This window comes from Tyto alba, unplaced genomic scaffold, assembly GCF_018691265.1.
Source record: "Tyto alba isolate M040663 unplaced genomic scaffold, T.alba_DEE_v4.0 Super-Scaffold_22, whole genome shotgun sequence".
In the NCBI taxonomy this organism is placed as follows: domain Eukaryota; kingdom Metazoa; phylum Chordata; class Aves; order Strigiformes; family Tytonidae; genus Tyto; species Tyto alba.
The window spans coordinates 36232186-36252486 of NW_024881296.1; the positions used below are offsets into that span (position 1 = coordinate 36232186).

General features: G+C 35.7%; 1 protein-coding gene across 8 annotated transcripts in view; it reads left to right on the top strand.

The window, feature by feature from the left end:
- Positions 1 to 19836, top strand: part of TBC1D32 (TBC1 domain family member 32) — a 90416-nt gene extending 70580 nt beyond the window's left edge. For 5 of the 8 annotated variants that reach the window (XM_032998091.2, XM_032998089.2, XM_032998092.2 and 2 more), the window contains 6 exons: positions 9950 to 10019; positions 10835 to 10950; positions 11969 to 12123; positions 13740 to 13880; positions 15724 to 15912; positions 19121 to 19836. In XM_032998091.2, coding sequence (XP_032853982.2) covers positions 9950 to 10019; positions 10835 to 10950; positions 11969 to 12123; positions 13740 to 13880; positions 15724 to 15912; positions 19121 to 19240 — 791 coding nt within the window. In that variant the 3' untranslated portion in view covers positions 19241 to 19836. Of the gene's footprint in view, positions 1 to 9571; positions 9822 to 9949; positions 10020 to 10834; positions 10951 to 11968; positions 12124 to 13739; positions 13881 to 15723; positions 15913 to 19120 lie in introns of those variants that run through there. The other 3 variants (XM_032998093.2, XM_032998095.2, XM_032998096.2) reach the window with 3 other exon arrangements.
- The last annotated feature ends 465 nt before the right edge of the window (positions 19837 to 20301 follow it).

Genomic DNA, 20301 nt, shown 5'->3' on the forward strand with positions numbered 1-20301 from the left:
ATAAGCTTTCACATTTCTGTGTGCTTAATGGAAAGATAGAAGTGCAGAATTGGTGAGGGTATGATTCAAAGTATTTGTTAACACCTATTATAGAGTGATTTGTAAAGCTGGTGGCATAAACATTTAAGATGGTGTAAGCAATCTGGCTCACCTTTTGAAAGCTCCATAATATATAATCAACCCAAAGGTATGCAATTTATATTTCATTAAAGGATACGTATTAAAAAACTGCTATTGTTGGCAGAGTAATCTGAGTGTTAGTTTCGTCCAGATGTTGTGCTTACAGCCAACAATAAAGGATGAATGCTAAAGTTAATTTATTCTTAGTGTAAAGTAATACATTTTAATATTTTGAAGCAGATGTAAAATTAGAAGATTTAGAAGCATTGTTAATATCTGCCAGAAAATGCATTCATTTTTTACTATTTGTCCAGGACTTTTCTCTTAGGTTGTAGTTCAGTCATTTAGAGTACTTATTCTGCCACTAACTCTGGAGAACCAAGCCTGCTTTGAGGAGAGTCTGTTATCTATACTAATATTTTATTCTCACATCCGTAGGTTGCAAATATAGTGTCCTTGGAGACTTCAGACTTGCCTTTGAAGTTTCAAAGCATAAAACCCCTTTAGTAATTTAGAGGATCTATTTCTTTTATGTAGTGGCCTTTACCTTCTGAAAGCTTGCTAATGGAATACTCCTAATTTTATTTGAGTATCTCTCTCTTTGCTTAATGAAGAGAGTTGCTGAAGTGACAGTTCTTTCTGTCACTATTTTATTTTTCCCTAAAAGATCCTTAGAGGGATTTTTGCTGTCCTGCATTAGTTTGTCATTTACTTTTCAACTTGTCCAGAGGCATAACGAGCAACAAAAATCATTTTATGGACTCATAAGACTTGCTACTTACATATTTCTGATACTTCCCAATTCAAATGATGATTTTGATGGTTCCTTTAAAAGCCCACATGTCTTCATGATGTAAATGGTTTATTTGAAACCTCAACTGCCCTCTTGCTCCCTTCTCTATATCTCTCACAGTTCAAAGTATCACACATTCTCCAATGATGTGGAAGGCCTGGGTATAGTTTTCTTTTCTGTGTTGGGGAATGCCTATTGCATTTCTTTGGAGAACCGTAATAGCCCACAGACCTAAATTTTCAAGGTTATCTTCTTGTTTCCTCTTAGAAGAAAACCTGCTTGGTTTGAATAAGGGAAAAACTAACTAGATGAGGAACAGACATTTAACTGTGCAGCCTCCAAGTGGATGTCTTGCCCGGCAAAGGCACCATCCTTCTGCTTCTTAATCGTAACAGCTAAGTGCTTCCATTCAGTGTGGAAGAACTCTAACGAAGGGAAGCAATAGCCCATACTCTGTTCCCTGAGATACTGAGTACCTTAGTTTCAATCCGCTCTTCTCAACTTTCTGTTCAAAGCTAGGATTTAAAACACGTTCAGGAAGGTTGATCCTGGATCTTTGTCTTCACTGATGTGTGTTTTCACCGTGAACCATTGATTAGGTGGAGGTGGCAACAACACTACATTATTTATCTAAAATTCAATGCCAATCTTGAAGAAATAGCAAGTTTGAAAATCCCATGACAATTGCATACATTAATTTTTTAGAACATCCCAAAGAACAGGTACAGAAACAAAACAAAGATAACATAGTAAAAGCCTCAATCCTGATTTTCTCGAGCTTGACAGATTTTTCATTCCATGATAAACCAACCCAGTCTGTATGACATTCCTTTTTGGATTTTCTGAATATTTTTTTCATTCTGTCTTATACCAAAAGTATTGAACATTGATTCTGAATAACTTTGCATGTTCAGTTCTCAAAAAGTTCCAAAATTTAAAGGGTTGGCTGATGAACAATTTTCATTTGCAAATGCTTCTGAAATTCCACGTCCTTTAATGAAGAGAAGCTTGGAAATGGGAGAGTGAGAAGCCTTCTCAAGCATAGTCAGTAGTCTGGTGGTAAGAAACTGATGTGAAATGTAGGCAAAGGGCTGGTGTTTTCTTAATGCTTGCTTTTCCTGTCAGTGACACCGTTATCACCGATGCTTTCTGTGAAGAGTTCTCCAGTCCAGGAAAGTGTTGCTCCGGCAAACAGCATGTGTTTCATCAAGAGTTTCTTTCAAGTTTTATGGGAGAATAGTTACTAAAATTTTAATAGCACCTGTTTCAGACAGGTGTAGCAATGAGTGTTGTCTGGGGAAACTAGTTAGGCCAATAAATTCATGGTGATTGACATGACAATGAAACAAAAGTCTGGCTCTAAAATTGAGTCTATGATCATACTCCACTCTGGAACAGTAAAAGGGCTTGATTGTAAGAGTCAGTTGTATAGCTAAATGTACACACATTTCAGGTTCTTTTTTACATGATAAAACATAGTGTGGCATTCCTATGAAGGTAGGGAATGCACTTTGAGAAACCAAGTCTGTATTATGCTTCCTATGTTTGTACAGAAGGGACAAACTAAACACACTCAAATTTTTATCAGACCGTATTTACTTAAAATTAGGTTTCTCACTAATTGAATAATGATTGATCAGATTTGTATACATTTCCCAGAGTTTTCTGCTAATGTACACGATGGGTTGGAATTTCTCCAAGGAGAACAATTAATTATATAATGCCATGTTATTTCACAGCATCTTTTCTGTACACGTATGTGTAAGTGCTATCTAAGCTAAATCCTAAAATTGCTGTTACAGAAGAGACATTTTTCTGAATTAGGTAAAGCTAATGAGTTGTTAGAAGGTAAACTGTATTCCAGATGTGTCTTCCTAGCTGCACATCTAAGCAAGCCAAACATGTAGTTGGTAATTGCATGTGTCCACCATTCTCTTGAATAAATTTGGGTCCGAGGAACTGAAAAACAGTTTTAAATAGTTGTTTAATTTTAATGACGAGAAGCCACAATTTTCATGGAAGTGGATTCAGTACAATGCATAGATATTCAGTATTTATCATGTTTCTTGAATGAGAAATTGATTATCTTAAAAAATGACAGCTTTCTAAACCTGTAGGTAGTTGTAATTAGCATAACAGTCATCCATCTGCTGTGGAATCCCTCAGGATTTCAGTCTATTATAAAATTTGCAAATGTGGAAAAATCAAATTAGTTTCGGTTGTTATCATTTTTAAGATAAGAGAGAAGGAAAAATACCTTATAAACCACTATGCAGTTGCAGTTTTTAATTATAAACAGTAACACAAATATTACTTTAAATTTACTTTCTGCTAGCAGCAGATACTGCTGTGATGCGGGTTCAGATGAGTAAAATAACATACAACGTGTATGTTAAATGTTAATGAACTCTGTCTAGACCCTTCCCCGGAGTTAGTACTTTCTAGTTTGCTCTTATTTTTCTTTCTTCTTAAAAAAACCCATTGAAAACCAATCATTGATGTCTAGCTGTAATAGGCAATAGGATGTCAAGAAACTGAAATTTGCTCTAGCAGTAAAACAGGCATTACGCATTAGGGATATGTAGTTCCTAAAATAGCCACTTGCTCTTCCTGTTAGCAAATTCCAGTTCATTGCAACATAAATGCTTTGTGGAAGTGTGTTAGTTTTCTCAAGGTTCCAACAAACCCATTTCTCAAAGAATTCCACCTGCGGAGTCATCTAATATGTTGACTTCTTAATTGGTCTCTGCCATGTTTTGCAGACTGCCCAAACTTGGGGATGCTGTGACCTTTCAGGATGAACTGGGTTTTTTGGTAGCTCTGGTTGTGCAGAGGACTTTTCAGTTGAGTTCTCTATTTCCACCAGACTTTGTCTCTGAAACAGCTCTGCTGTGTACTGCCAAAGGGACAGAACTTCAGGGATTTCAGGTCTTGGCTGTAAAACTCAAATGTCATGGTGTGTTCCTTCTCTAGATAAGGCTCAGTTCTCCAGCTGAACAAAATCTCATAGGAACTTTCAACCATTTAATGAGCTCTTAATCTTCTAAGGGTCAGGTGGATTGGGTAATGAACTGAGAAATTTTAAAAACACCAATGGGAAGCTATCAGTATAGAGCTGATCAGAAGGAGTAGCAAATGAAAAATACAGGACTACAACTCCAAATTGGGCTGAAAGGGAAGAAGGAAGGGATTCTTCCCTTCTTCCTGCATCATTTGATAAATGCAGTTCTTTAAAGACGGGTCCCCACTTTAAAGATGCTGTTAACAAAAAGCATTTTGCCCTTTGCCAGTTTATATGTAACTGGACTGAAAATATGGTTCGTTTTTAATGACATTGCTGACAAAAATAGTTTGAGTATTTGTGGTGACCAATACATAAAGAAGAAGTTCTAGATATGAATCTAATATTGTTATGACAAGTGTACTGATGACATAACAGATACTTTCAATAGTCCGTGGAATTCACATGAGGTCACCTACCTCTGATGAGAAGCCAACAACATTGTCCAGCAATTATTCTTGGATCTTGTTTACATTGTCTCCATTCGCAGTTCAAATTCAACAATAATAATAGTTTTATTTGAAATGGGCTTTTTTCATATACAATTCTAACAATGAATGTGAGATTCAGACTGTCAGGAATGCTCTAGCTGAGTAGCCTGGTGGAGGAGATGACTCCGTCAAAAAATAGTAGCAAAATGGCAGAAGAGAATGTAGTGAGAAACATATGACTTCTGCTCTGCCCCAAATCCAAATAATGTTTTAAAATAGAAAACTTTCATAAGGACATCAGAAGGAGATAGGATAGGTACTGACAAAACATAAAGTTCTATACTGACTGCTTGGGCACTTGCCCACTGACAGTGTTAATGTTTAGGTACCCGGTTCAGAACAAGTAAAAAACCTGCTTTTTTTGATTTTGTGAGTTCCACAGTTTCAGTTTATATGGACGAAGCCATCTGATAGTGAACATAACTACATACGTTGAAGGTTTTTGAAGCATCTGCAGGAATTATGCAGGTGGCTCTGGCCATCATGGAATTTTCAACTGTGTGCAGTGTTGTTACTTACATGGTTCCTTTGAATCAAAAGTATTTTCCATCCATCAGAGATGGAATGCAAAGAAAACTGATCTTTCTTACCATCACTGAAGTTAAAATTTCACATTTGTTTACGTTTTACAAAGGTTATTTATATAGCCATAAAAACATTTGTCCTGGGCATCAGTAAGTGAAAAATCTAAATCAATAATGTGAGCAACAGCTTTAGTCATTTTCTTCACTTAACACAAATGGGAAGACAGTAGTTTCTTTGGGGTAGTGGCAGTTAAGTAGGGAAATAAATTAATTATTACCTAAAGACCATATGAGTTGTATGAAATATGCCATAAAGCTGTTTTAGCTTGGCATCCTGTCATTTCAGTATAAATGAGATGTACCCATTTTCTGACTTAAACGCATAAAAGCTTGTTCATGGTAAGAGGACAAATGAATAAGAAAGCAGTCTTTCATATAAGTTGTAAAGTTGATTGAAGCCTAGTCTGATCAGGAAGAATACTACTGGACTGTGTGTGCCAGCTAACTTACTCTGAAGTGTTTGTAGCTGTAGTTTGAGTTTAATAATAATACATAATTGCCTTTGCAAATCACACCATATGGCATGTCCATTTTTCTGATCCTGAACGCTACAAAATATTTTGAGAAGTGCTGCCCATTGAGATGCTTGAAACAGGCATTGTCAGAGTCAGTACGAATGATCAGTCATGACCTTAAAGCAAGGAAACACTAAGATTGCTTAAAGAATTGCTCCCCGTCTTCCCTTCATCCTGTTCTTCCCATCCCCCCTAATCCCTTTTGACATTTATGATTGCTCGGAGTTTTACAGGAAGACCTGGAAGATGAAAACGACAGAAGACAATCAGCCCATCTTTTCCTATTGACACAAGATGAAAACCTTCAAATTAATTTCCATCGCTAGGTTTTGCTCTGCAATAAATAAATAAGGAAAGGGCTTATAAGCAGAAGTTAATCCCCAGTTCTCCCCAGGATCACCTGATTTGCATCTGGAACTATCCAGGATGCACAGGATTGCTTCTCTTAAAAGTTGAGACTAGGTAGGCAGTGGCAGTGAAGCATGCCTTAGACCCAGCCTAAATCTGGGATTCCTAACTGAACCACGGGGGACAAGTCGCTTAATGAGCCCTCTGCCTTTTTTTGCCCTGCTCCCTGCTCTCAAGCAGCAGAGGTCCTATTTCTCTCTTTTTGATTCTCTGTGAAACACTGAATTTGGTTTAGAGGTAGAAGGGTGGGAAACAAGAAGAAGATTACAAAGTCAGAAAAAAAAATACTTCTGTATTGTAGAAAAAGATAATATTCTGCTTTATTTCATGTGTAGTGTTTTTTGTTTTTTGTTAAAGTTACCACTGACAATTAATAGTTTACAGTCCTTGGTGTCTCAAAGAAGGCATTTTCTCTTTTGAATGAACAAGATTGCGTTAAATAGTGGTTTTAAAAAAAGATTTGCGAACAGACATACCAATATTTCTTATGATTAGCTTATCTGAAGTGTGTATGGTAGGTTGTTAATATAAAGAGCAGTTGCATGACTAAAAAAGATATGTATCATTTACACTTGAAAATAGTCCATACTTACTGCAGTGGGGTGTTTAAATGCATTTAAAAATGACACATAAAGTCAACTTTATATTATAATTACTTATGACACGGAAGTCTCGGACACAACGTGCACGATCAGTGTGATCAAGTTAATGCCACGTTATTAAGGGATACACAGCAATTTATACACGAGCACAAAGCGCACGCGTTACGTTTTGGTTGCTAATGGGTTGAAGCTGCTTGTTCACGCGGCTTCTGCCTTCTTATGATTGGTCTCGTGGTGGCCATGCGCCTTGCTCTGCCGTACCTACATTCTGTTTCCACATCTTGTTATCTTGGTTTTTACATTCCAACCTCCTTACCTCTCTGCAACACAGGCAGTTTCTCAAAACCCCAGCTTCCTTATCTCTTTCGACCTTGCATGTGTCCTTCACAACAGCTGCAGCTGTGAGGCTCCTCGGTCTGGATCGCTCATAATATGCCCATTTTCTTCCAGCCACTCCACAGTTTTAAAAATTGTAAATCAGTTCATAGAGAATTCTGATGTCGTTCAAGTCACTGGTTTAATTTTGGCTTAATTTCTATGTTACAGTGTTTCACATTTTTAAAGAAAGAAGAGTAAAATACCTGTTCAACATAGAATTTTTTCTTTTATTAGATAAATAGAAAGGAAGCTGCCAAAGCATGTTGTTTGTTGCATTCAATAGCCACAGTGCTGTATCATGTTGTCATCTAATTCACAGTTTAGAGAGGTGTTCTGTCCTTTGAGGATAAATGTCATTCTTATTTAGAAAATGGATCTGTTGATGCCTCTTGTTATGAAACTCATTGTGTTTCAAGACAGTTATATCAGGTATATTGCTAAATATCTGTCAAATGAGTTTTGTAGAACATTAAATTAAATGTATTAAATCAGAGGTGTGAGCATCATTACAATAGTACAGCCACAACATAGCCCTGCAAGCTTGCTAGTCAACTTTTTACCCATGGATTGCAACATGCAGTATTTCAGTATTCCACTTACTGTTAACAACAATCTTCTAAGCTGAATGGAGAATTTAAGGTCCAGTTTTTAATCAGTGGGAAGTGGTCGTTTGTGTATTCTAAATGACTTAATGGTTTTCTAAAGCCTAGTCTTCCCAGTAAACAAAATGGAAAAATCAAAACTGTTGACCCAGGACAAAGAACCACAGTTCGTGTGTTCCCGTTGTGAGTTGTGGATCGGCAGCATCTTGACTGCCTAGTGGACGAAGCTGTGACAATTTCCAATCCACTGGTGTACAAAAGCAAAAGGTTTTGCCTTGATGAGATATTGTGTAATATAGAATTATTATTCAATCCAAACTCTATGTTAATTTTATCTTCTTTAACAATACAGAGGGAAATATCAAAAGGAAAAGTGATAAGGAGAAAACCCTTTTCAGCAACTAGGAAATTGCTACAACAGAGAAGAAAAGGCAATGAGAGTCAGTGAAATCAGTTGTGTTCTTTTAATGTTAATGGGAAATAGGCATTCAGTACTTTCTGTAAACTGTTACAGAATGGAAACAGGGCTCAGACTGTGGGGTTTGATACAGCTGCTCCCCGTCACACATGTGCTGGCCTGGGACACCATCTCCTGCATTGCCACCCACAGAGGATCCACCTCAAAGTGGAGACAGGGCTTCCTCGTTGTTGAGAGGTTGTTACACTGCCCGCCTCTCTCCTGCCACTGAACAAGGCCGTGTCAGGACTGAAGTAACCGTTAGTCAGAGCCAACTTATTCAAATCCCCCCTGGTTCCCAAGATATAAGTATGGTCCTTGCCTTCACAGTTGTACACAGGAACTTGAAAATGAATTGACTTGGTATGGTAATTGCAGCCTGAGTAAACAGGTAACTTGGAACAGGAGCTGTCAAAAGATACGAACTATTTCCCTTATCTCTGTGGGGTTTTAACTGAAATGCCCTGTGATTTTGGGTATTCTTCCAAATACCTTGGTGCTGGTATGCTATGCAAAAGTTATTTGAACTCCTATTCTTTGGGTAAAAAAATCTGTCTCATGTGGGTTTGTTATCTCAATCCTATCAGATTACTGAAAAAATTTGTTTTACTTGAAGACCAGTTGCTTTTTCTTATGTATAAATGTCTTTGACAAAAGTACAAAGTTAATTTCTCATGACCCTAACGCTTAGATCATTGTGCTCTATTAAAATTATGACAGAGCGTTTTTTTTCTTAACATATTTCCTCTGCTGAAATTTATTGCTTCATTGTCACGTATAACTTTGCTGTATTGTTTTCTTCGTAAAATTTCAATCTCCTTAATCTCATCTGAGGAGAATGCTTCTTTTTACTTAAACTTTTCTTCCTAAACAGAGGTATTTTTTTCCCTTAACCTGTAAATATTTGGTCTTTAATACCTTAGTCCCTGTTTGCTTACCAGGGTGTAGAGTGTTTATCTGAATGAGTAGCCAGGGAATCCCTCAGTTTGATTTCTCTATCTGTCTGAGAAGGATACAGGAAAAAATACATATCAAGCTACTGTGCGATCTGCTTAATTGGATTTTTACATTTATCACTTACATTAATATATTTTACCATCTGTTGCCATGTCTGTTACTTACATTTTAAACACATTATGTTAGGTTTTTTTTTTTTTTATTTGTTTCATTTGTTGTTTTTTAAGTAGCACTTTGAAAGAAGTATATTGACGGCTTAAGCCCTCAGCTTTGTAAATTATATTGTTGGACTGTAATTTTTTTCTGAGGTATAGTTATCTTAGATATTATATTTACGTGAGAGAAACAATGCTGTACTTTTAATTGCATTTAGAATTTCAAATTTTGAGAAAGTGTTGCACCAGAAGTTGCTTTAATTCATGATTTATTAATTTGTCTGACTTGGACTTTTAATTCAAACAAATGCAGAAATTGGGGTTATATATTGCTGTGTAAAAAAACAATACATAGAAATACATGATTTTTAAAATGCATCAGTTACAAAGTTTTCTGTGATTCGCATCAAAATAGATTTTTTGTTATTAAAGTTGGTTTTACAACTAGGAGACTTCAAGGCCACTGGAATGGAAGAAAGTAGATCAGAAAATTCTGCTTTGTCTGATTTCTTGACCAGAAAGGGTAAAGCTTTACTAAGAAATGGGACTGAAAAAGATGTTTGTTTACATCGTGCTGTGAAGCTAATGATAACCATACTGACAATGAAGATCTCCTTATAAAGAAGGTGATTTTAATTAAAAAAAAAAAAAAATATATGAAGAATGCAGGTTCTTGATCCATCCTTTGCAAACATGACTAAGCTCATTTCAAATAAGAAACAGTTCTCCAGAATTGTTATTCATGCATAAAAGAAGCTTTACATTAGTATTCAGTTAAAATCATATTTATCATAATACTTTATTATAGTTTTTTCTTTTGTTTTAGCCATGGATGTAGATACAAAGAATGAAAGCCTTTCATCTGTGCAGCAGCTTGGTGTTGAAATGACAGTCAGGTACATGGTATTAAAATATTTCCCTAGTGTATTTCTAGGATTTGTTTGATTTTCATGGAATTACTTTAATGATACTTAATCTATCAACTCAATACTTTATCCCATTTAAATCTAAAGATCTTCTTTAAGAAAATGAATTCTAATTTTGAAAATGAAAAAGGTATTAGTACATAATTAAATTATCTTTACAGATTGTATAGGTTATTATCCTTTATTGTTGTAGAGGCTGGTTGTAACTTGTTAGTAAGATTTACCATAAAATTACATTATCCTGAGTTATGTGTCTTTTTTTCCACACATTACTTCTCTAAATGGTTCTGTTTAGCTAAGCTTACTTATATGCTATTTAAACATTTTATTTGGCTGGTAATTTGAAGAGTCATGATGAAGGGAAAGCTAATGTGTCTGTACTTCCACAGATTGTTATCTTTAGCATTAATATTTGAATTTTGACGCTAATAATTACACAGACAATATACTTAGATGGAATTTTAAATAATGTATGTGAAGAAAATGTGTTGTGTGAGGAACGAGTACTTGCTCTTCCCCACCACAGTCTCTAAAATTGAACTAAAAGGAATTTAGGTGAGGAATTGTAACGCTGAGTAGCAGATGTTTGGTGTGTATCCCTCCTAGATAAAGCATACTAGGTTTTATTAAATCATTTATGTGTATATCTACAACATAGTGTTTGTGATGAACAGTGCTATGGCACCTTAACTTTCACAGGTTTACTAAATATGAGTTCTTGCTTTTCAGGAATTAAAAAAATATTTAACCTTTAAAAAGTTTTGGTTTTTAACTTTTTGTGCTAGATATGGAAAATATCTAAACTTGCTAAAAGAGGATGATGAAAATGGGCTGTGCTTCGTGTTAATGAATTGTGAGAAATTTCTGAAACAGCAGCAAAGAACAGTGGTATCTTCACTTTGTATCCTTTCTTGATGCTGTATGTCCTATTACCTAAAAGTGTCAGTAGAATTTGAACTCTGGGCTTTTGATGGTCGTGTAGATGTGTACTATGGACTGAAAGGAAAAAAAAACGAAAAACAAATAAACAAACAAAAACAAAACAAACAAAAAACCAAACCAAAACAAACAAACAAAAAAAAACCAAACAAAATGCAGCACTTTGAAATTTTAAGCTAAAATGCACACTCAGTGCACTCAAGGAAATCTTTGCCCTTTTGTTCCCATACTTTGTTAAAATTCTTAGTTGTATTTATTTTTGTCATAAACAGTTTTGGAGTAGGATCACATCTTTCTACACGTGATCGTCTGCAGCAATGCACCTTTGAGCATTAATGTGTGCTTGTGGCACTTCCACCATACCAGCAATTTTAATGGTATTGCCCAGGTAATGATATGTGGCTGGAATCTGAGCAACAGGAATGTTTTGACTCCTTTAGATTTCCTGTGGTGCTTTTTTAAAAAATAAGAGATATCCCTTTCCAAAAAGCTCTGCTGTATTCTTCAGGTATTAGACTTACATATCACTATTGAAATACACTTCAGGTGTATTAGTCGGAATATTCTTAATCTCTTTTTTAGAACTTTTACTTTGTTTTTTTTTCCCAATCTTCACAATTCCTCCTCCACCATTCTCCTTTTCTGTACCACAAGCACGCTTAGTTTGGTGTGCGTTTTTTTTGCATTTTCTTGGGGTTTGTTCACTTTTGTTGATTTGGCTTGGCTACTCACTGACTGGAAAAAAAAAAAAAAAAAAAAAAAAGTGTATAGGGAAAATAACTTCAATCTTTTCTCTTAATTCAGGCTGAGAGGCAGCTGTTCCTCAAGAAGCTGCCTTCTGTACAGCTGCATTCCCTTTGTGCCACCTCTAAGAGACCAGCCCTTGCCCGTGTGCGTGGGCCTGGGGAGGAGGAGGGGGGCAGCTCTTGCAGGGCCGTGGGGAGGAGATCCCTGCCCGAGTTCCTTAACCTTCCCTCCAGGCTGCTTGCGGGAGCGCTGTGCTGGCTACGACTGGTTTGTGTCTTCTGTCTTCCTCATAATGTCAGGGGACGCGGAGAAGACACTGACGTTTCTTCGGCGGTTTTCACGTCTCCTTGTTTCAGCGTTTCTCTGGCTACCAAGACTGCATGTATCTGTAAGAATTCAAAAGCCGTTTCTTTCTGAAAGGCAACTTTGTTTCTAAAGGAGACTGTCAGTTTCTTTAGTTTGGGGTGTGTTTTTTCAATACATTAAGTTTTCATTAAGGCTGTCAAACTGAATACGTGACCCTGAAAAGTATTCTCAGAAAAAATATAGATTTGACATTTGCTCAAGTGCTTGTTTAAAAGCACAAAAAATATTTTAAAATAACACGTGGACTGATAGTAAAGGTGATGTTATTGAATTTTAAAGCTGGCAGTAGAATAAACCTTGTTAGTGGCATTAAATTCTGTGTGAAGGCTGCGATATTGTTGAATGACCTTTTTTTTTTCTATTATTACAGTGTGCAAGTCCATCCTTTTGATACTTTTAGTAAAACTATCAATTTTAAAATTTATTAAATACTCTAGAATATATTTAGTCAATTTTAAAAATTATTACTGAGCAAATATTGAATGCTTGAAAATTTAAATTATTAGTATTTTGGATCAAGTTTGTTGTATAGGAAACATCATTTTTATCTTTCCTTAGAGGTGATTCCATCTATTTAAAATAAAACCATTCGATAAGAAGCACAGATTAGATTTTGTACCTCTTCTTCATACAAGATTCTGTATTGATATGAATTGGTCTGTCTTGTCACCAGAAATGACCGTATCAGCCCACTCATGACACTGAGCCCAGTCCTGAGGTTGTTCCATCATAAATGAAATTTTGCTCTGTTGTATGAACTACACTATCAGTGCTGACAACTTCAGTGTTGTCTTCCATGCAAGAACTAGCCAGCACTGCAGGCAGGTTGCTGCAGTGCTAAGGTTCATTCTCAATACCTAAATGATTTCTTTTTCATAATACATCTTGAGAACACAAATTGAAAATTCAATAATTAACCTATTTGCCTAAGTATTGCAATGTAAACAAAAATAAAATGTCAAAACATGAATGAGGAATTGTTCAGCTATTAGACTGTAATGCTGTGAGCTCAGGAAGGAGAATTCCAAAGGAGGTACCTTGACCTTCTAGCACGAAGCCAAGGATTCATTACCTAGAAACCAGGCACTGATATCCAGAGTTTTCTGTACTAATAAAACCTCTGTTCCAGTTTGCTGCACAAAATAGAATTTCACCCATACCAGCCATGCAAAGAAATGTGCACATAGAAAACTACTTCAAATACCATACAAGTTCCACTCTATCCACCAGTAAATGGGGGGAAAAAAAAAAAAATCCAACAGAAATTAGTCTTTTTTCTCCCATCATTTTGTTTAGATTATAACTGGTTTCTTCATCCCTGCTTTGACAACTAAAGTTTACGTGCAATAAAAAATTAGATGGCTAATGCAAAGGAATAGTCAGGATATATTTAATAACAGTTTCTAACTCCTAATGTTCTTTAGTTTAACTGCATTTTTCCTGATGGTAGTACCAGCTTTCTTGTTTGTTCCATTTCCTGTCTCAAAAACAACTGGGATGACTTATCTTATAAGGAAATGTGTATATTTTTATATTTTTTTTCTCAGCAAGATATTTTAAAATAATACATTTTTGTAGCCTGTAATCCTCTTCCTCAATTTTATTGTTGTTGATGGTGGTGTTGTTGTCGTTAATCAGATGCACCTGCCTGTTACCACAGTGGAATCTGGCATCCATCCAGTCTATTTTTGCAGTGCTCACCACATCGAAATGTTGCTGAAAGCTGAGTTGCCGCTTGTCTTTTCAGCTTTCCACATGTCTGGTTTCACTCCATCACAGGTAACTAATGAAAGCCTATCAAAGCATCATCAACTTTTTGACTTAAATCCACAAAATCAAGGACGTTCAGGAACTACTTGAGTTTTTTCTATACACCACGTGTGTGGTGGTTATGAAACGGGGGGTAAGAAATAGTACTGGATGCATAGTGACTTAGAGCATCTGAAAATAGAAAGCTCATGACTTTGGTAGAATAATGACTGTATTGCAGCTGATGACCTTCCATTACCTGTTCATGCAGAAAACTTGATAAAAATAATACATACGAAACACTCAGATTTATCATTAAAAATAAATAGACTATCTTATACCCTGGAATAATTTTCCTTCTTTTCCATAGGAGGGAAATTATTAATTTGGGATAGGTGTATAACTGGAAGTAGTTCAGGTGATACTAGAGCCAAATTAATTTTATATGAGCTACCATAACTATTACAATCATGTAACATACTCATCTTCTACATTAAAAATATGTTACTAAAGAAGAATATTTAGCCATAATGCTAACTTTCATTTTACCTTCTTACTACAATTCTTTGGTACCATGGAATGCCATGTGTGGAGCATTACTTGTAAAAACTACAGTCATGATGAAGCGTAAACAGCTTCATGCAATAATGAGTTAGATATTGCCAATGCAAAGGACTTCTCGCCACAGTAAGAAAGCTTATTGCTGTTCCAGGGCAAGAAAAATATTTTTCATCTTCTGCCTTCAAAATTCCTTTTTGCCACAAGATTTGCAGCTTAAGAGACTTCTTAATGGGAGCAGTGCCAGTGTGGTACAGATACTACTTAAAATAGCTTGGGATTTGGTCTTTGAAGCATCAAGATTGGCAGATGAGGGACTTTATCTCAGCATAGGAATGAGGTGCTTATAATAAGGTTCCTGTTTTGGGGTGTGAAAACACATGGGGACAGTCACTCCTTCCACAGCTATGTGTAAATTATACTTTATGCTTTTTTTTTTTTTTTATTGTTTGAACTCAATTAATGATACACTAGTTACTTGTTCTAAACTGCTGACAAGTTTTTTTGTTTGGGGATTTTTGTTTTATTTAATGTGTTATTGAAATGCCACTGGTGGATGCCACTGTATCTCCTGTGTGATTTTGCAGTTCTACTGCAGGATTAAAAACAAACAAATCCTGAACTGTGAAAACAACTCTGATCTATTTAAGTGCTTGTGTGCATCTATAAATACCTGAAATCAGATTTAATGCCAGAGTATGGCTGCTGTCATCTAATCAGACTCTTGGTACTTCTGTTGTTGCAGATTTTTAAACACTTTAAGGACTGATTAGCAGACGAATTATGGTCTAGAACTAAATGAAATACGCTGTACACATCTTAGTACATTGTGATTTAGAACTGGAAAGAGGAGTCACTAAGTGTGTTCCATACCCATGCCACTGAATGGAAACGTGTCTTAGGGAAGGGCCTAAGATTCATTTATAAGGCAAAGAACTACTTTAATTTAAAGGAAAATCCACATTAAACACACCCCTTCATCACCTTCATTACCCTTTAGGCTACATTTAAAAAAAAAAATCTTCAAAAAATCACATTCACTTTCACTGGACTTTGAGTTTTATGTCTCAACCTCAGGAGTTGCCAGAATATACTGGCATGGATGCATGCTGTTATGATTAGCAGAACTCAGTCTATTCAGAGGCTGTGATTTAAAAAATAGTGATTCTTGACTTCTTTTATACTTTTATTTTCGTAAGTCAGGTAATGTTATATATAGGAAGCAATGTCTGTAGTATAGAAAAGAGATAAAGCTGATCAATTAAGACTGAATGTCTACAGCAATTTAATTATAAATAATTTAATTCTCCTCTAGATTTGTCTGCAATGGATAACTCAGTGTTTCTGGAATTATATGGACTGGAGTGAGATCTGTCACTACATTGCTGTGTGTATTTTCCTTGGTCCCGATTATCAAATATATATGTGTATTTCTGTGTTCAGACACCTGCAGCAAGACATCCTAAAGCACACTGAAGACCAAGATCTCCAGGTTTTTCTTAAAGTAAGGGTTTCCTTTTTAATTTTTCAATTGCTGAAGGGAAGCAAAGCTCTCAGTACTGAAAATAGATCTGTTACTTAATCTGAAGCTCTTACCAAATTTCACTTATTGATTTTAAGTGAGTGAAATAATACTTTAATTTTATTTACTTCCTGGCAGGAAATTGTGGTATTTTCCAGAGAATAGCCTTCCTGCATTTTGTCCTCATCAATTCCCTATGTAAGCGAAGGAAATAGCCACATTAAGTCATGAGGGCATTTGATTCAGTTCTCTCTCTGTGGCCCCAGTCTCATTAAACTTGATGTTCTCCAGAAAGGTGGGTTTGCACGGTGGTCTCCTCCTGAAGCTTGAAGAGATGTGGAACAAAGCTCAGTGAGCAGTTATTTTGAACAGATAACAATTACTATACAACCAGCCTCAAAATTTTATATTCTTTGCCATATTATAAATCACATTTGGTTATTGGATTCTTTTTGCAGGGTACTGCTTAGCTATAGATGCGGTCATGAATAGATACAAATATTTGACTCTTCCTTGCAGATACCGTTTTCTTTTTTCTCTGGTGGTCTTTTTTTTTTTTTTTTCTTCAGTCAAAATTCTTTTGAGAGCTACATATCTTCATCTTAGTCTGTCCTGACAACAATAGTTTTCTGACTAGTTTGCATCCAATTTATATATTCATAAATATGAATAATAGCTCAGTCATTTTCCTTGAAAATGTTTGATACACAGTCTAATGAGTGAATTGTTTTGTTTGACCTGGTTTTGGTCAATGTGGCTTAAAAATTGCTTTATCTTGATGGCATTATTGGGATAGTTTATGTAAATTATAGGAGAGAGAATTTATATGTTATCACCTATAGGATAAACAGGCAAAAGATTTGAGGTGGTACTGTTAAATTAATGAGAAATACTGTATATTAATGCACTTCTGGAATATTTACAATTCATTGAGTAACTACTGCAGAAAAAGAGGAATTAATAGCATACTTAAACTCTACCCTTGCCTTTGATAGCTCTTGTTTCATCTAAAGAAAAAAGAATTATTCCCTTATTGTATTAATTCAGTTTCAGCTATATTATGAGTTTCATGTGAGGTTACTTGGATTTAATACTTGCAAAGGTGTTAGTCAGCTGTCCTTTTATTGAAATAACCAAATTCAGTTTCAAGTTTTAGCCTATATCTCAGCACAACATTCACAAATTTGGATTATTATAGTAGAGCAGTTCTCTTAGAAGGGGAAATATCAACTATTCTGAGAACATAATCCAAGTTAAGAAAAAAACAACCCAACACACCTCCAACCTTTGACTATTTATTTTATATTTTTTTTGAACATAATGTCACATCCTGAACTTCATACTGGCAGTGGTCATTTGATATACGAACAAGGCCTGCAGCTTATTTTCCTTCCAAGAACCGATAGTACTTTCTGGTTTTAAGCTTCTAACATTCTTTATACCTGTAATGTAAAGACGATGATTTGACAGCAGCACACCTTTGTTGGAATTAGATAATAAGTAGTGCTAGCTAGCTATTAAAACCAAATATTTTCTTTTTAAAATATAAATATACTTTCATTTGCACACATAAAAAGGAGGTGGAGACAACTTGGCTGTCTATTCAGATGACAGTATGCCTAGCACTTAAAATAAGTAAAACATTTACTCTTCCAATGTGTGCTTCTAGTGATAAAGAACAGATGACCACCTGTGAAAGAGATCATCTTCTATTACTGTATAATTTGCCTTTCCTCTGTGCCAAGAGGAAAGTAGAAGTAACAAATTGTCCATGAACATTTTTTCCCTTTTTCTGGTTCTTACTGTTGGCTGAGGTGGGTTACTAACAGTTATGATCCCTCCGAGATATCTTGAAGTTTCAGCATTAACTGAATTTTAAATTTATTGCTTGGTCTTTTATTAATCCTTTCATGGATGGATGAAGGTGCATAGCTTTGGAATTTCCACATGTGAATCAAGAATACTGTAACCTGCCGCCTCAGTGAACTTATCCTGACTATCTTGGTTTCACTGGTTTCATCTGGATAAAATAGAGAAACTGGAACTCTGGGATTTGTGACTTGTAACTGCACATGTAGGCCAGTATGTCAGTCTCTGCTAACAGTAATTTAGCTACTCTTCACTTCTTTTCCTGTGAGTATGGGCCATATTGTTGACAACTAAGTTGCTGACCAGTGCTTTAATACCAGCTTTTCCACTGTAGTCAACCTTCTCACAGTGCACGAAGAGCAACTTGGAAGGTAAAATCATGCCTTTGCTTTCACTTGTAAGTAGGGGAGGAGAAATACAAAAACCATCTCAAATTCACATTTAGATGCCAAAATGCAGCCTTCCAAACCTGAGTAGATCTTCTCAGGAGAATTCTACTTAGCAGAGATGCACAGTCAATACACCAGCAGATAAAACATGTGTCTGCAAGGAGTGTCTGGCTCCTGAGAGTTGTTTACAGCACGTGCTGTCAACAGTGTAATACTGCCTAGTAGATGGTGGGCACACAAGTTGTTCCTGTTCAAAGCAGCAACAATTTCACCCCTTTTATCGAGACTGTTCTTCAGGATACTGCTTTCTGCAGTGCATTTTCCCTCTCCCTCTAATATAGTAGTCACGAGAAGGGACATGGCCTGTTTGTTTCTTTTTCCTGAGGGCACCTTCTTTTGCTCTGTTTTGGAATTAGTAAGAATTAATTGTTTGTGGTGATGCAGAAGTGTTTATTCTGGTTTATAAAGACCTTTTTTTATCATTAATTTTAAAAATAAGTATCTACGGTCACTCTCCTGGTTTTATTGAGAATCTAGTTGGATATAAAAGCCATATTAACAAATCTAGTATGCCATGTGCTGGTATAGAAATATTTTAAAAGAATATTTTTGTACCTGGCTTTGCCTTCCTAAAGCTTACTTTGTTTTCCTTGAAAATCTTCATATGGCACGTTCTCCAAAAATGAGATGAACATTGTCCATCTGAAAAAGCTGTTTGTTACCAAGACTGTAATTAGAAAGAACTGACTGGAAGCAGATATTATCAATTTTTTATTTCTAAATGAAATGTAATAAAATGTGTGTATTTTAAACACCCAGTCTGTGACAAGCAGAGCAAAATGAACTATCTTTATAAGCTTGGAATTCATTAAATGTGAGTTATGCACCTTTTTTTCCTAGCTAATAAATGTTTTCTGTGTGTATTTGTGCAGGAAGAAGCACTCCATGGATTTCGAGTAAGTGATTATTTAGAATACATGGAAAGCTTGGAGGCGATCTACAGACCTATGCTGCTGAAAGACATGAGGAACATAGGAGTGCAGAATACATAGATGAAGCAAACAAGCTCTTTATTTTCCAGTTTTGGTTACATCCTTTAAAAGGATGTTGATTGATATATCAATCAATCTCACCTAAAATAAGTCGGTCTGTGTAAATGTACATACTGAAAAATAAATAAGGAGGGTCTCCAGAATAGTTTTTGCAAAAGGACTTATTCTAAGTTTTATGACCTAAAATACCACATTTTCCCAGACAGGGTCTATGTGCAGCCTCATTTTCAGTTAGCAGAAGGCACCTTCAGAGCCCACCTGTAGGATGCTGAAGTGTCCTCCTCAGAAGATAAGTCTTCCTTATAAAGCCTTGAATGTGTTACCAACTCATTGCATTATTGTCATCTCCCTGTTGCACAGTTCTGAAACCTTGATATTTTGCTAGGGTCTGACAAAGTGATTTTTCTTAGAAACAGCTGCCTGGGTGTATTCATATGTGTGAAAAGTCAACAAATGAAAAACAAGTTACCTGTACACATCTGTTCTGATTTTGTGGATTAGTTTGGGCAAATGGGATGTTCAAATGCATACAATGAAAAAAGACTGATGTTCCTGTCTTTTTTTTTATATAAAATAAATTTATGTCATAAAATGTCTATTTGTAACCTACATTCTCTGTCTGCATAAATGAATGAGAAGTCCTTGAGTGCCCTGCTTTTCATATCTCTGGAAAAATTATAATTCCTAAAGATTATGGTTTCGTTTGGACAGGAAAACTAGTAAAAAGCTTAATCTGTGCTTGCCTTTCATCACCAATGAAAAGCAAGAATTACAGCTGCTAGGTATTTTCTAACACCAGCGCAGTGTAAATAAAATTTCAACATTTTGTGAGTTGACTGAAATTCCCAATTTCAAAAGAAATTATTTTCTTGAATAGCACTACGTCCTGTTTGCTATAAGGATAGGGCTTAGGTAACGGTCAGTGGGCAGCTAAGGAAGCATTCTAGCAACTTTCTTTTCAATATTCTATCACTGTTAAATATTATTTAAGAAATCAATAGATATTTGTGCATCAATTAATAGGATTTTCTTGAATCCAAATTTCAAAGTGCTGGGCATGA